The sequence below is a fragment of the Gossypium hirsutum genome, chromosome D07 (genome assembly GCF_007990345.1).
Source record: "Gossypium hirsutum isolate 1008001.06 chromosome D07, Gossypium_hirsutum_v2.1, whole genome shotgun sequence".
In the NCBI taxonomy this organism is placed as follows: domain Eukaryota; kingdom Viridiplantae; phylum Streptophyta; class Magnoliopsida; order Malvales; family Malvaceae; genus Gossypium; species Gossypium hirsutum.
The window spans coordinates 30,789,291-30,805,489 of NC_053443.1; the positions used below are offsets into that span (position 1 = coordinate 30,789,291).

Below are 16,199 nucleotides of genomic sequence, written 5' to 3' on the forward strand. Positions count from 1 at the left end.
TAACATTGAATTAACAATGAGCAACTAAAATGAAAATTTATTAAAGTTGAGTGATTAAAATGAAAATTAAAAAGAAAACCATCAACAGGAGGGTTCGAACCTGCGCGGGCAATGCCCAACAGATTTCAAGTCTGTCTCCTTAACCACTCGGACATATCGACCTTGTTTAATGGATTCATTAAAAATTTAATTAATCATAAGTCTCAACCCTAAAGAGAGGAGTGTAGGTTGATTTACATACATCTTTGGGAGTTGGCCTTCAAGACGAAATAAAAATGGAAACTGGAGAAGATGAAACCTTTACTAATAATAATATAGTATGACCAGATGGAATATGTCAATAACATCTTCTAATATTTGAATTAAATAAAATACAAAAAAATCAATTATATCCGGTATTAAATTCGCATGCAATTAAGCTTTTCTTTTACTTAAGTTGACCTTTAAAATAAATTGATAACCAACGCGTGGTAGCTTTTGGTTTAATCTAATATTTTTTTTGTAAAAAATAATAAGTTATATAAAAAAGTAAAAGTTTTAAAATATAAGAAAAACTATAAAAATAAAATATTAAAATTGATATAAACTTATTAAAATCATAAAAAATTATAAAAATTATAAAATTAATAAAACTTATTTAAGAAACCTAATAGAAAAAAAATTTTAAAAATTAAAATTGATATAAACTTATAAAAATTATAAAAAATCATAAAAACTTGAATTGGACTGGTTAGTTTGAAATCGACAAGGATATTGGCCAAGAAAAGCCATTAGATTGGTTGACTTAGGAACTGGGCGGTTGAACCAATTTTTCAGTTTTTAATAGTTTTATCAAACCAAAATTTTATTATCCAACTATTAACATATGTCAAAATGAAATATTCTAATCAAGATTTTCAGAATCGGACAGGTGGTCGAATCAGTCAGACCATCGATTTGTCTATTCGACTGATCAGTCCAGTTCAATTAAATAAAACATTAAAAATAAAAAAATTGGTTCAATCGTCCGATTCTAGAGGTGCTCATGGGCCGGGCGGCCCGGCTCGACGGCCCGCCCGAAATATGGGAGGGTTTGGGTAAAGATATAGGCTCGAAATATGGGCTTGAGCAAAAAAAACGAGGCCTGTTTAGAAAACGGGCCGGGCCTCGGGCACCACTTTTTTGGCCCGGGCCCAGCCCGGCCCAATATAATAAATATATTTATTTTTTAAATTTTTTGAATTTTAAAATATTTTTAAAATATTTTTAATTATTTTTTTAATTTTAAAATATTTTTAAAATACTTTTTAAATTTTTTTTAATTTTAAAATATTTTTAAAATATTTTTTTAAAATTTTAAAATAAATTTTTGGTATTTATTAAAAAAATGGGCCGGGCCGGGCCCGAGCTTATAATTTTTTTCTCGGGCCGGGCCTGGGCAAAATTTTAGACCCATATTCGGGTCGGGCTGGGCCCTGGCCTAGGACCCGGGCTGAATTTTTTTATGGGCCTGGCCTGAACCCGGCCCGGCCCATGAGCACCTCTATCCGATTCTCAAGTCAACTAATCTAATGGCTTTATCCTAACCGATACCCTTGTCGATTTCGGTCTAATCATTCCAACCGGCTGATCTAGTCTAGTTCAAAATTTTATGATTTTTTTTTATAAATTTTTTAAGTTTATATAAATTTTAATACTTTTTTTTATGGTTTTTATAGAATTTTAATAAGCTTTTATAATGTTTTAAATATGTTTTTATTAATTTTATGATTTTTTTATAATTTATTAACATTTATTATATTTTTATATCAATTTTCATATTTTTCATATTTAATATTTTTATGATTTTTATATTTTTTTATGAAAAAATATTAAATTAAATTAGAAGTTGTCACCTGGCACTATTTTTTTTATGATTTTATTTTATTTTGTATTTTTAAGAATTTTGTAAGATGTAAGCCTTTGAAAGAAAGAAAGAAAGAAAGAATTACAAGGAGATGAATGTGGTTTCAAACCAAAAAGGGAAAGTAAAAGGCATTTTCCTCTACATGGCTTAAGTTAAAAGTAAATTAAAACTTCAAACATTTCATCATAGCTGCTTCAAATCTAATCTTTTTATCAATCACACAGTATACTCAAAATTAAAAAAAGAAAAGAAAAGAGTTTCTAAATGCATGGCATTGGTGCATTTTGTTTTAGGTTCCCCCAAACCAATATTTGAGTTTTTGGGTTATGAAAGTAAAAAAGCAGGTTGGTTTTCTTTAAGAAGAAGATACATTTGTGGGAGTGGGAAATTAATTTGCAAGCAAAGGTGATAATTGCACTCACGCGGGTCCGCTAACCATCCTTTGCATTACCTTTCCACCTATTTCAATTTAATTCCACATTCACCACCCAATATGTATGGGGCATCTTCTGTAACTCTCTTCAAACCATGCAATGCAATGCCCAAAACGAAATTATACGAAAAGCCAACAAGATATAACATGATTCATGGTTTCCACTTCCAGTTGAAATTTTAACGACTTTGGTCCACAAGGAAAAGAGAGAGAGAGAGGAAGCAGCTGCCATTTTTTTCCCTTGCTCTTTCTGCTGCTTTGCTTTCAACTACTGCTACAGTCAGTGGCGTTGGAGTGCCTATATATTATATACCATACCAAGAAATCAACCATAATAATGAATGCCAGTGTTGCCACCTCCTTTATCATTATCACCTGTCTCCTTAATCCCCTCCACTACTTGCATGCCTTAACTTTCTTTCTGAGACAAAATTCAATCATTACCCTTTAATCCCATTCCATTAACCTTACATTAAGGGTTTAAGGGACTCTAAGAAATTTCCTTCATTTTAGGACGCTAGTGGATTCTATGGCCCTGAAGCTCTTCTGGGTCAGCTTCACGTTGTTCTTCGGCTTTTTGGTTGTTGCTTTCTGTGATCAAGATGGTATGCATAATTTGTTTCGATTTTTGGATTCTTTCTCTAATTACAATGGCCTGTTTTTGCTACATTTGCTTTAGTTCTTAATTTATAATATCATTTTCTTGTTGCTTGTAAAGCTCTGATCTTCATATCACTATGGAACAGCATGATCTAACAAAATGTCAGAAACAGAATGCTGAAGCTTTGAATTTGTTGGATTTACATTTGATTTTCTGCGAGACAGGTTTCTTGAGCTTATCTTGTGGTGGAGCAAAGAGTTATGTAGATTCATCTAAGATAAAATGGGTGTCAGATGATACATTCATAACCACAGGCAACACAACTACCGTTGAGTATGCTGAAGGTACCTCCTCTTCGTCCAGCATTGCACTTCGATTTTTCCCAGAATCTCGAGGCCGCAATTGCTATAAGTTACCGGTAGAGAATATGTCCTCCATTGTTCTTGTGAGGGCTCAATTTGTGTATAAGAACTACGATGGACTTGAGAAACCTCCAGCTTTCTCGGTGTCTCTTGGCAGAGCTGTAGTTAGCACAGTGAACCTAACCCACAAAGATCCATGGATCGACGAGTTCTTATGGCCAGTGAGTAAGGATACACTCTCATTTTGCTTGCAAGCTATTCCAGATGGTGGAGCTCCTGTCATTTCATCACTCGAAGTTCGACCACTTCCTCGAGCCGCTTACCAAAGTGGCATGGAAGATATTCCCAACAAGTCACTTCGTAAAAGTTATCGAATCAATAGTGGTTACACCAACGGATCCTTGAGGTAAAAGCATTTCATTATTCCTTATCCATATAAGGCTTCTGTTTTGTATATCAGGATATCTGTGATTTAACTTGAATTAAACAGGTACCCTGTAGACCCATTTGACCGCATTTGGGATGCTGATCAAAGTTATACACCCTTCCATTCCTCGCCTGGATTCAACATTCCTCTTAGCTTCAATTTGTCAAGTCTAAAAGAGAGCCCTCCTTTGGATGTGTTGCAGACTGCTCGAGTTCTCGCACGGCAGGATGTGTTACATTATAACTTACCCCTAGATAAGTTGGGGGACTACTACATTGTACTCTACTTTGCCAGCATCCTTCCCGTGTCTGCTTCTTTCGATATATTAATCAACGGGGACGTTGAGCTATCAGAATTCACTATAAGAACCTCAGAAGCCAGTACTCTATATTTTAAGCAGAAGGGAATCATAAATCTGGATATTGCACTTAGGAGCATCATATTCTACCCTCAAATTAATGCGCTTGAGGTTTACGAAATTGTCGATATCCCACCTGAGACTTCCTCAACTACAGGTAACATTTTCTTTTGTAAATCTGATGGGTTTTTTCCGCTGTCTAGTGCTGATTCCATTCTTCCTGAACTTACAGTTTCAGCACTTCAAGTTATTGAGCAGGCTACTGGTTTTGATCTCGGGTGGCAAGATGACCCATGCTTCCCAACCCCATGGGATCATATTGAATGTAAAGGAAGTACAGTAACATCATTGTATGTACCTATTAAACTGGTACTGTGTAATTTTCTTAGTCTTACCATAGAGAACTACTCATACCGGGTTATCGTCTTAGGGACCTTTCGGACATCAACTTGAGGTCAATTAGTCCAACGTTTGGTGACTTGTTGGATCTTAAAATACTGTAATGCCTTTTGCTGTGCAACATGTTTTTTTTACTATTAATAACGCTGGTATCCTCAAAATAAACACTTGCTAAATGTTGTGATTTGGTTTTCAGGAATTTGCATAACACATCGCTTTCAGGAGCAACACAAAATCTGGGCAGCCTGCAGCACCTTGAGAAACTGTAATGTCCGTCAAAAAGTATTCACTTGTTACCGTATCTTCTAGCAGGACTAATAATATAATCTTGACTAAATTCTCAGGAATCTGAGTTTCAATCAGCTTACATCCTTTGGTTCTGATATGAACGGCTTGGTTAACCTTCGAGTTCTGTAAGCTGTTTTCCTATGTTGTTATTTCTTTATATGATAAATGATAATTGAACTAATGCTGCATTATTGTTATTGTTATTGTTATTATTTTTCTACACGTAAGGGACTTGCATAATAACAGTTTACAAGGAATTGTTCCAGAAAGCTTGGGAGAGTTAAAGAATCTACATCTACTGTAAGTGATTTTGATAAATATGCAGTTTGTTTGTCGTAGCGCAGCCTTCTGTTTCACCTGATGAAAAACTGTGTTCTCTGTTCTCCAGGAATCTGGAGAACAACAAACTTCAAGGTACCCTTCCCCTATCTTTGAATCGAGAAAGTTTGGAAGTTAGGTATGGCACTCATATAATATTCTCCTTTTATTCTCTAGGCTCTAGCTATTTATTCATGTATCGTTCGTGATAGATAAACTTCCATACAGAACATCAGGAAACTTGTGTCTTTCCTTCTCGACAATGACATGCAATGATGTCTCGTCAAATCCTTCAATCGAGACACCACAAGTTACTATTGTTACCAATAGGAAGCACAGGGCGCATAGGCATTTAGCAATTATACTTGGTGCAGCTGCGGGAACCTTATTTGCTTTACTCCTTACTTCTCTTTTAGTATTATTGTACATAAATAAGAGGAAAACTGAAGCGACATATACCACAAGTATGTACTAGTTATTCACATTGTTGTTACCGTGAAATCAGCAACATGATTCTTATACGCGCATTGTTCTTATATTCAGGTGCATCAATTGGTATGCGAAACTGGAATGCAGAAAGAATCTTCTCCTACAAAGAAATAAAAGCAGCTACAAATAACTTTAAGGAAGTTATAGGCCGCGGTAGCTTTGGATCCGTCTACCTCGGAAAGCTATCAGATGGCAAACCGGTAGCTGTAAAAGTGCGATTTGATAAAACTCAATTGGGAGCTGATTCTTTTATTAACGAGGTTTATCATCTAAAATTCTCTATGATTTTCTTCTTTAACCATAAAGCAGTAGGAGCTCATTAATTTTCTTAGTATTCTATTCGTGATCTTAATGGAGGACTCTATGCAGTCTATTATATCTAATGTTTTGTAGCTTGATTCTTTAGTTTATGTATGATGTTTGGCTTCTTGCTACATCTAATTTTCAGTCACATCGGTCCTGCAAAAGTTGCCTCATTGTTCGTAGGGTTGCATGCAGGTTCATCTCTTATCACAAATTCACCATCAAAATCTTGTGAGCTTGGAAGGATTTTGTCATGAATTGAAGCATCAGATACTTGTCTATGAGTATCTACCAGGTGGATCACTGGCAGATCACCTGTATGGTATGTTTTCCTGAATAAAAGATTTAACATTTTCATTTTGTAATTTTAGCTACATGTCCTTTAAACTGTTATAGCTTGTTCTTGATGTTTGTTTCAGGTCCGAATAGTCAAAAAGTTTCTTTAAGCTGGATTCGGAGACTGAAAATAGCTGTTGATGCTGCAAAAGGTATGTCTAATTGTCTAGTATTAAAGGAATCCCTTAAGGGAATGTGTGGACTTTATGCCATATTTGTTTGCGGAAATGGTATGGTTTCACTTTCACATTTATAAGTGGAAACAGCAGGAGGTCCAATGTTTTTGGCATAATAAATGCTATTACCATTTTATTGCCTCTGATCATTGAGCCTTGATTGTTTGGAAGGGCTGGACTATTTGCATAATGGGAGCGATCCAAGAATCATACACCGTGATGTCAAGTGCAGTAACATCCTTTTGGATTGTGAGATGAACGCGAAGGTCTGCGATTTCGGCCTCTCTAAGCAAGTAACTCTGGCAGATGCAACTCATGTGACCACTGTTGTCAAGGGCACTGCGGGCTATCTAGATCCTGAGTATATCTTCCTTAAATTGTGCCTTTACTGCACCGCACACCATCATTGATGTCGTTTATTAACTGCAGGTATTATTCCACCCAACAGCTGACTGAGAAAAGTGATGTCTATAGTTTTGGTGTTGTTCTTTTAGAGCTCATATGCGGAAGAGAACCGCTGACGCATTCCGGAACTCCAGATTCCTTCAATTTAGTGCTATGGGTAACCATAATTTCCTTTTCCTTTTAATTTCTTATTCTTGTGTATGAAAAGGAGCATGAAGGTGTGATGTTGTTGCATTTGTCAACTAACTGGAGAGTCATGGATTTAAGAAGGCTAATTAGTTTAAGCATGTTAATACAAAATCCTGAAACATAGCTCTAAGCAACTGGTTCATATTTGACTTAAACGCAGGCAAAGCCGTACTTGCAGGCAGGTGCATTGGAGATAGTGGATGACAACTTAAAGGGAACCTTCGATGTCGAAAGCATGAGAAAAGCAGCCTTAGTCACCGTACGGTGTGTGGAAAGAGATGCATCACGGAGACCCACTATTGCACAAGTGTTGGGTGAGCTGAAAGAAGCCTACAGTCTTCAGCTTGCATATCTTGCATCTTTGGGACACTCAGGTTAACCAACATCAACCCTATTCCAACTTTGAAAACTTTTCCTTCCCACTATTTAAAACGAGATGAGGTATATATAGTTGTTTCAAAAACAGACATCGTATAAGAATGCTTATATGTATCTATTCTGTCAATGGCAAGCAATAATAGTGTAGTGTAGTGTAGTGTAGTGTGTTTGGGTAAACTTTGCCAAACCATCCAACATGTTCGGACACAATGTTTCATACATGTTTCTGTCCCTGCAACATGTGCAAATCAATTGAAAGCAGTGAGTGGAGCTTGATATTCAACTAAATACTGGATTTTGGAGCAACCATCCAATAATAAAAAATTACTGCTATATTATTTCTCCTGTGGAAAAAGGATGTTGTTCTTGCAAAAAGAAGAAAAAAAATTATTAGAGTAATAGACTTGATTATTCATTCAACAAAAGAAATTTTGACTATTCAATGGTTAATTAGAGCACGGCCGTACACGCATAGCCGACAAAGAAGATGTTGAATGATGATTGTTGGTTTCAGAGGCCAGCTTTTGAAATTTTCAATTATGTTTTTAAATTTAAAAAATAATTATTCCCTTATGAAAATTCTCATTAAAACTCCATTTTTTTTTGTTATAAAAAGTTTTAATTAGATCTATCAATTTTTATTTTTTGAAATTCTCATTAAAACTTTAAATTTTTTTAATTAAATCCTCATTACTTAATACTAAGATTCGTCAGTATTGATTTCTACTCTATTATATTATTGGAATTAGTTTATTTTATTGTTGAATATAAGCATATGATAATATTTAAATTTTAATTTTTTATATATTTAAAAAGTTATATACTAACATTTATATTTGAATATGTATCTTAAAAAAAGTTAAAATTTTACTGTTAATTTTAGTGACCGTTACCCCTCCGTACCTCCTCAGGGAGGCTTACCATAGGAATATTACCCTCCATATCTCCCTGAATTTAATCTTTACTTGATTTTTATAAATTTTAAAATTTTAGTTTTGATTTAAATAATTTTTACTACTTACAAAATTTTATAGGGTAAACATATATTATTACATGTATAACATTATATCAAATTTTTCAAATTTTAAAAAAATATAAAAAATAAAAATGATGAAATTAATGTCTCAAGAAAATATCAAAATAAATGTATAATACAAAATTAATAGCATAATTACAATAAAATATTGGTTTGATATTGAATACACGTAACTTGTACCGAAAACTGAAAAATGTTGATATTGTCTCAACAGACCCTCCAAAAAACACAGCAGTAATCTTTGTCCGAAACATCAGACAAGAAGTGAAAGGCGGCGATGGTTTCCACTTTCAACTTTTTCTTCAAGACAGTCAACCACTTTCCCATTCCAGGAAAACCCAGGGCCGAGAAAATTCCAGCTGGAAATTTTCATTGAGTTTGAACTTCACTATTATCTTTCATGATGTTTGATCAATTCCGTGTTGATATTGTATTTCTTTTACTACTTGAGTTCCATTTCTCTGCCTTTTTTGAGCTCTTCATGTTGTAATGGTTTCCCCTACACTTACTTCGTGGACCTTAATTGGTCTTATAAGAGCCTTTGTCGGCCTTGCTCTAGCTTTTGTGCTTCTATGTGGATCAACCTTGGGGTTTTTCGCTTGGAAACTTTATCATGTTTTTGGACTTTACTTGCCTTGTCCTTGTTCTGGGTTTCTTGGGTACCAAAATAGCAACCTCTGCTGGCATAACCTTCTCATTCAATTCCCAGTATCAAACATTCATTCTGCTCTTAAACTGCCTTTCAATAGGTTCCCTTTTAACTTACTTTGGTTCAACGATCAAGACTGGGATTTGGATGCCAAGTCCATTGAATTGCTGGGTGAAGCATGTCCTACTTTACCTTCAGGTTTAAGATTGCAAACTATAGTGAATAAAAAAAAGAGTAGTTCTGATGCCAAGGGAAAGAAAAGTATATATCTGAAGCATAAATCTAAAGTTCAACGAGGTAGGATAGCTGCTTTTGGCTATCGAAAGTCTGCTAATTTCTCAGTTGCAGATGCTTCATCTGTTGATGGAGGTGAAACAATGATTGAAAATTGGGGTCTAGTTAGTGGAATAGAAGATTGTTTTCCTGGTAAGTAAAACGTATCTAATGTGATATCTAATGAAGTTTTCATTGAATATTGAACTATTAAATGATGATCTTCTCTTATTAGCATTACATTTGGATTGACCTATGTGAAACCTGCCATTTTAGATGATAAAAACACTCAATCTGGCAATGATTTGAGTGAGGCAACCTGGCATGGTTTTGAACTGAGCAGTGGAGAGGGAAAGGGTAACACTAATGAAAAATTTGAGGTTACCGGGGATGAGGCAAATCGGTTCAAAATATTGGAACAAGCTATAAAAGAAGAAAAAGCTGCATGTGCTGCTTTACATTTGGAGTTGGAGAAAGAAAGGGCTGCTTCTTCTTCTGCTGCTGATGAAGCTATGGCAATGATTTTGCGTCTACAAGAGGATAAGGCATCGATAGAAATGGAAGCAACGCAGTATCAAAGGATGATAGAAGAAAAAATTGCTTATGATGAAGAAGAGATGAACCTTCTAAAAGAGACCCTTGTCGGGAGGGAGAAGGAGAATCACCTTTTGGAGAAAGAAGTTGAAGCTTACAGGCAGATGGATACACGTAGAGATGAGCCAGAGGAGTGTGATTTTTTTTGACACGATGCAAATAAAGGGGGACAAATTCCTTCAGTTTCACTTGGATTAGGTGAAGATCCGTTGCTGATGGGAAACAGTGGATCCACCAGGAAGAATGAAGTGGGAAAAGGTTCTAGTTGGCCTTCGGAATTTGAGACTCCATCATCTGAGAAATTAAGTCATACTGTGGTTGTTAATTTAACTGGGAAAGGAAAGGGACAAGATGATGATGATACCATAGTATGCCAAGCAATAACAAGAAAAACTTCCCCAAGTTTTGGTGGCACTTCTTTAAGTGTAGATGAGCTTGAGAGAAATTCGGACTTTGGTGATCCACTAGGCAGAAATCTACACAATTCCACATTTGATATGGAACCAACTGTTTATGATGTCCATGTTATTGATGATAACAAAGAAAGTCCTAAGGAGGAGAATAGTAAAAAAAGTAAACTGCCAATTGGTTCTGCATCAGACCACAAAACCTTTCTATATGACTTAGAGAGGAGTTCTTCTGCAGTCAGTAACGAAAGGCTGGAGATTGATGCTGAAATTGAACACCTTACAGAGAGGCTACAAATAGTTGGAGGAGAAAAAGAGAAGCTGACTTCCTTTGCAGATCAGAGGGAAAGGATAGATATCCTATTGAAACGAGCAGGTGAAGCAGCTTCGAGAATTTCAGCGGCTAAAGGAGCCTGTTCAACTGACTTCTTTACCTCCTTTATCTCCATCCTCTAAGGTAGTGTTACATTTCAATTTGACAGTTTATCATTTTATAAACCAAGGGCAACTTTTGTTTGCATGCTTGTTAGCTATCTGCTGTTATGCTTGCATCAAATTTCCATTTTTGAGCTCCTGGCAGGGAGAAATCAAGAATCCGGTTTTTCTTCTATACAATCAAGAAAAACATGATAGTTTGTGTCGATACAGAATCTTTGTAAAATCATTGTGCCATATCTGCATGAAAAGTGGACAACTCAAGTGAGTGAATGTCAACTGAGTAAACGTAGTATATGTGTAAGACAAAACTGACCATAGTTTTCGGATGTAACCCTACTTATTAAGCATAAAAATATTGAGAAATGACTGTTGCAATTTTCCGTAACATCAGTTGCATGATACTGCCATATTTATTATTATTTCCTTAGTAGCATATCCGTGAAGGCATTTCAAGAGTGTTTTTTATGCTTTCATGGGGTTGGAGTGAAAAAAATACTCTTTGAAAATCAATATTGTGTGATCCCAAAGAGTCATTTCTTCCTTCAAGTATAATTCTGTTGGTCAATTGCATGATGATGATGATCGGAAAATATATCTTGAAGAATGTTGTTTTCCATTTTTCCACTACTATTTTCTCACAGAACTTATTGACAACTTAGATATCTATACATCATTCCTTGCTTAGGACTTCAGTTTGTTTAGGTAGTATGGATGTGTTTTGAGGTCTAATGCCAATATCATTAAGTGTAGGGTCCTTCTCTGTAGGGAACTTCTTATGCGAATATTTTAACATTCCATTTTTCGGGTTGTTTTCGAGATAATATCTGGTTTTTGTTGTCAAAACACCTCCAAAGTCAACTAAATTGTGTGCTGTTAGGATGATGTTAAGGCTGTTTTTTTCATTTAAAAATCATCCATAAGAAAGCTGTTGCTTTGGTGAATTAAAAGGGATCAACCATATGAAGTTAATACAATGGGAGTAATATAATAACAAGTTTGGTGATAATTTTTATATCTTGTTATTTATATGTGAACTTCCAACTAAGGGGAAAGAGCTTTAAATGATTTTTTGTCTTGAATGTTGGTGGACTTTTATATAGGTCGTTAGAACCGGGTTTAATTAGCATTCAATCTTCTGCAGAAAATGAGAACAACTGTAAGCCTTGCATGAATCTTGTTGTCAGAATTGTGTCATGTTTTTTCAGCCATTTCTTTCACGGTTGCTAACAACCATCCGTGTACTTTCAGCTCAGCTCCACTAAAAGACGCAGCTGAAATGCATCGGTTGAAATCGATGATAGTGCCTAAGCCAGGTACAGTTGTTATCACAACTCGGAAAAATCTTCCCAATTGCTCCAAGGTTCGCCACCAGTCCCTTTCGAGTTAGTTCGTAAGTTGTCGGTAAAATCCATAAAACATAGAAGTTAGCTTGTGGAAGGTAGTTGATTTAGTTGGTGTTTGATGCCTTGCCTGCTGAAAAAAATGCATGTAAACCTTTAAATATTATGTTACTTTCAATTGAATTAGAGTAGCTTCAAAGTTGTCTCTGGTTGACCCCTCAAATGTTGGTCCCACCTATAAATAAATAATCAAAGGCCAACTTTGATCACTGGTTTGTCATCTTTCTTGGCTTCGAGTACAACGGGTTAGGCCAAGGAGCTGCCTATGGATGTAATTATTGTTTGAAAAGGAAAATGTACAAACAGAAAAGGACAAGAAAAGTTGACATTATGTGGTCACCATCTTCTTGATGCAATCTTTATGATTAGAAGAATGTAGTTGGGAGCTAGGACTAAATTCCATGGTTGACTTTGTTTATTTGCCTGAGCCCCGATGGATCGCATCGACTTAAGCTTCTACCCTGCAATTTCAGGATTAGAAGTGAAGTATTCCACCATAGGTGAAGATGTAGTTCATTGATTCTAACACTATAGCAGTCATAATGATTAAAATTTATGACTTCGAATCCTAAACTGTAATGATAAATGTTAAAATTATAGTTTATTTATTTATTACTCGAAAGTAAGGGAATTGGATGCATGTGTGCCCAAGTTTAGGTAATTATTATGGTTGAATGGCTCTTCTTGATCCATATCTTTTCATCATTCATGTGCCTGAAAACCAACACATGAATCAATGTCCTTTGCTTGCCCCGCACCCAACCGCGCACCAGGACGTCCTAGCCTTAAAGTTCTTAGCTTTTTGCTTTCGGCCTTTACCAACCTACCCTTAGCAATGGGACCTTAGCTGGAAATATTATGCTCACCAAAAAGTAAATGCAATATTTTGTAGCTAAGTACGGTAGATTTATTTTATGACCGATTGTTTTTAATTCGAGATCATTATTATTAATTTGATAAAAAATTATTTAGAATTATTTGTAAACTTTTATAAAAATTAATATAAGAATACATTTTTGAAAAAAAAAAAACAAGTTTTGAGATTTCATCCGAATTTAGGCACTACTTTTGGTGCTTTTGAATTATATGATTCTAATAGAATATCATTCTTTAATGGAAAAGTTGATATGTTTTGAAAATTAATGATTGAAATCTTGAGAAAATTAAGTTTACTTTGGTGGGATGGGATGATATCATAATTTACGGAATTACTTTTTATTAATTAAGAGATAATATTCAAATATTTTAATATTTTTATTAATTTTTAATAAATATTTTTTTCATATTTTTTTCCATAAATAATTGTTAGTGTGCTTAAAAATGTGTTGTTTTATGTTTTTTTTAGTACAATAATGATTCGAACTTAGGTTATTCTTGGGATAGATAAACACCTGACCAATAGACCACAACTTGGGAAAATCATATTTTACATTTAAAAAAGAGTAACTTACTTAGTTGGTCATCCAACTTTTTGGGTGCTTTCATTTTGGCCACTTAAATAAGAATACTTGTAATTTAATCACTATCGTGACAATAATTAAACATTTTAGTCACTCAACCGTTAACCCACTAAAATAGTTTGATGTGGTGTTCCACATAATCATTTTTTTACTTTTTTTTGACCGGTTATTGTTAATAATTTTTCTCCTCTCCACACCACCTTTACTTCCACCATTCTTTATCTTTGCTTCTGGCCATTTCTCAATCTCTTCTTTTACCCACTGCTTTTATCATAACCACACCATCAAGATGAAATAAAGAACAAGCACATGCTACTGTCAGGGGCTAAAACTTTAGCTTGGCAAATTGTGCGGCCTTACATGATTTCTTTACTTTAAATCCGCCTAAATCAATCTAATTCTCAAAAGTGAGAATTTTAAAGGGAAAATCTCTAAGAAACCAAAATAAAGCGAAAGCAACTCAAAGACAAAAGAGTTCGAATCAAACAAAAAAGTCACAAGAAAGCTAAGCTGTAATAGCTCGTTTTTTAGTAGTGTCAGAAACAGTGGTTTCGGGGCCAAAAATTTCATGAGTGAGTCCGTAAATATTATTATTTAATATCTATGATTCAAATATAGTATTATATTAAAATTTAATTTTATAATATTTGTTATTTGAATGAATAGTTAAGTTCACGTGGTTTGTCCCTAAGGTCAAGTGATTTTAAAAAACGAGGTATCGGGATCTCATTTCTGTAAATCGAGACTGTAAATATTTTTATTAAATATTTACGAAGTTATTATATAGGTGTATTGAAATTTGGTCTGGAAATTTTGACGTTTGGATAGTTAATTCAAGAAAAAAGACTAAATCATAAAAGCTACAAAAGTTAATCGCTATTAGTTTTTCTGGGTTTAATGGGTATAGAAACATTATTGAATGGTTTCATGTGGCAATTTAGCCATAATTATAATAGTGGAACGGTTGTTGGCCATAATGTTTGATAATATGTTAAGTTTTGATATTATTTAATAATATTATAATAAAACAAGTTTTAATTTGTAAAAGAAAAAGAGAAGAAAGACATTCAACCATTTCTTTCATCTTTAAATCGAATGCTAAGGGGGAAAGAAGAACAAACATTTGACCAACTCTTTTCTCTTGCATGATCAAGAAACGGATCAATCGATAAGCAAATGCGAAAAATGAAAAATTATTGATTAGACTTTGGAGTCGTTTTTGCTGCAGAATCAGTTTAGGTAAGTTCGTATTAGGTTTATTTTGTTTATAATGATTTAAATTCAATTATATATGTGTTTGTGCATATATATTATAGTTAACATGATTAATTAAGGTTAGTCATGAAATTGGAAATAAAGGATTGATTTGTGAAGCATGGTAAATGAGTATGTGTGAATTGAATGGTATATCATATGAAATGTATATGAGCAGGTTAATCATGATTCAAACGAGTAAGACCATAGCTGAAAGATGCTATGACATTATGATTCAAACGAGTAAGATCATAGCTGAAAGATACTATGGCATCAGGATAAAATGAGTAAGACTATAGCTGAAAGACGTTATGGCGTCATAACGGAAGTGAGTAAGATCATGGCTGAAAGACGCTACGACATCATGGTAAATAGGACTAAGACTATAGATGAAAGATATTATGACATCCTTTGACAGTTATTTAGCAGGTACTATGTATTGGTGATTGATACTATACCGATGACTTGAGATCTTGCATGTGTTGCGGATTCTAGAAAGCTTGTGTGAGTAGCTTCATGTATCGGTTAATGACCTTTTGTCAGCTTGTGTGAGCATTACCCTCCCGTGTATCCGAAGTCAATTTACTATTGTTTTCTGGGCAAAATAGTTAATTATCGAAATGGAAATGGAATAGAAAGATATGATGATTTATATCTTGATATATGATTATTGGCATGTTATTTTCGGTTATATGAAAATAGATATATGAAATGGAACATTGGATATAGACATTTGAAATGAAATGTGAGTTATAAACGTGTTTACTTGTAATGTTATGACATGATAAAGTTATATGTTTCGTATATGTGAACTTACTAACCTTGTGAGAATTGTGGTGTATAGGAAGTAAATGAACTCATAACTTTATTTATGAAATTAATTACGAAATTTTTAAGTTACAACAATTATGGTAAGTTAAAGCTTAAATTTGATACGAACTTACTAAGCTTTATGTAAGCTTACTCTGTTGATTGTTTCTTCTTGTAGATTGTCAAATTTTTGCTGTCGATTAGAACGTCATTAGAGATCACACTATCTGACAACTTATTCGGTAGCTATTTGTTTATTTTGGTCGGTTATAACTAGCATGTAAATAGGGTTTTGGTATATATATGTTATGAGCCTCGTGGATATGTTTTGTGTCAATTGAAGTATGAGATGTGTATATTGATGTAAATCTCATTTAGTATTTTGGTTAGTTGTAATGGTGGATGCATGTGGTGATATCTAAATATAACACCCCTAACTTGTATCCATCGCCGAAATAAGGTTACGGAGCATGTAACACCCCTAACCCGTATCCATCGCCGGAACGAGGTTACGGAGCATTACCGGAGTTT

General features: G+C 34.4%; 2 protein-coding genes and 1 non-coding gene across 7 annotated transcripts; 2 read left to right on the top strand and 1 right to left on the bottom strand.

Moving 5' to 3' along the window:
- Positions 1 to 79: 79 nt before the first annotated feature.
- TRNAS-UGA (transfer RNA serine (anticodon UGA)) lies at positions 80 to 161 on the bottom strand. The gene has a single exon. It is a non-coding gene; the product is annotated as a tRNA-Ser (tRNA).
- Positions 162 to 2,414: 2,253 nt separating this feature from the next.
- On the top strand, positions 2,415 to 7,680 carry LOC107954911 (probable LRR receptor-like serine/threonine-protein kinase At5g48740). 2 transcript variants are annotated; one of them, XM_016890601.2, is made up of 16 exons: positions 2,415 to 2,923; positions 3,144 to 3,687; positions 3,772 to 4,223; positions 4,299 to 4,416; positions 4,497 to 4,565; positions 4,662 to 4,730; positions 4,810 to 4,878; positions 4,982 to 5,053; positions 5,142 to 5,210; positions 5,300 to 5,535; positions 5,615 to 5,820; positions 6,047 to 6,185; positions 6,283 to 6,351; positions 6,547 to 6,736; positions 6,805 to 6,937; positions 7,130 to 7,680. In XM_016890601.2, the coding sequence occupies exons 1-16, from the start codon at positions 2,848 to 2,850 to the stop codon at positions 7,346 to 7,348; spliced, it is 2,730 nt and encodes a 909-aa protein (XP_016746090.1). In that variant the 5' UTR covers positions 2,415 to 2,847; the 3' UTR covers positions 7,349 to 7,680. The 2 variants fall into 2 exon arrangements, with proteins under 2 accessions (XP_016746090.1, XP_016746091.1); XM_016890602.2 differs by having other exon boundaries at positions 2,416 to 2,923; positions 6,059 to 6,185.
- Positions 7,681 to 8,559: 879 nt separating this feature from the next.
- Positions 8,560 to 12,782, top strand: LOC107954910 (uncharacterized). 4 transcript variants are annotated; one of them, XR_001699751.2, is made up of 4 exons: positions 8,580 to 9,458; positions 9,582 to 10,763; positions 11,845 to 11,900; positions 11,993 to 12,782. XR_001699751.2 is itself a non-coding variant. In XM_016890600.2 (2 exons), the coding sequence occupies exons 1-2, from the start codon at positions 8,873 to 8,875 to the stop codon at positions 10,046 to 10,048; spliced, it is 1,053 nt and encodes a 350-aa protein (XP_016746089.1). In that variant the 5' UTR covers positions 8,580 to 8,872; the 3' UTR covers positions 10,049 to 11,107. The 4 variants fall into 4 exon arrangements, 1 of the variants encoding a protein (XP_016746089.1); XR_001699750.2 differs by lacking the exon at positions 11,845 to 11,900 and having other exon boundaries at positions 8,560 to 9,458; XR_001699752.2 differs by lacking the exon at positions 11,845 to 11,900 and having other exon boundaries at positions 11,998 to 12,782.
- The last annotated feature ends 3,417 nt before the right edge of the window (positions 12,783 to 16,199 follow it).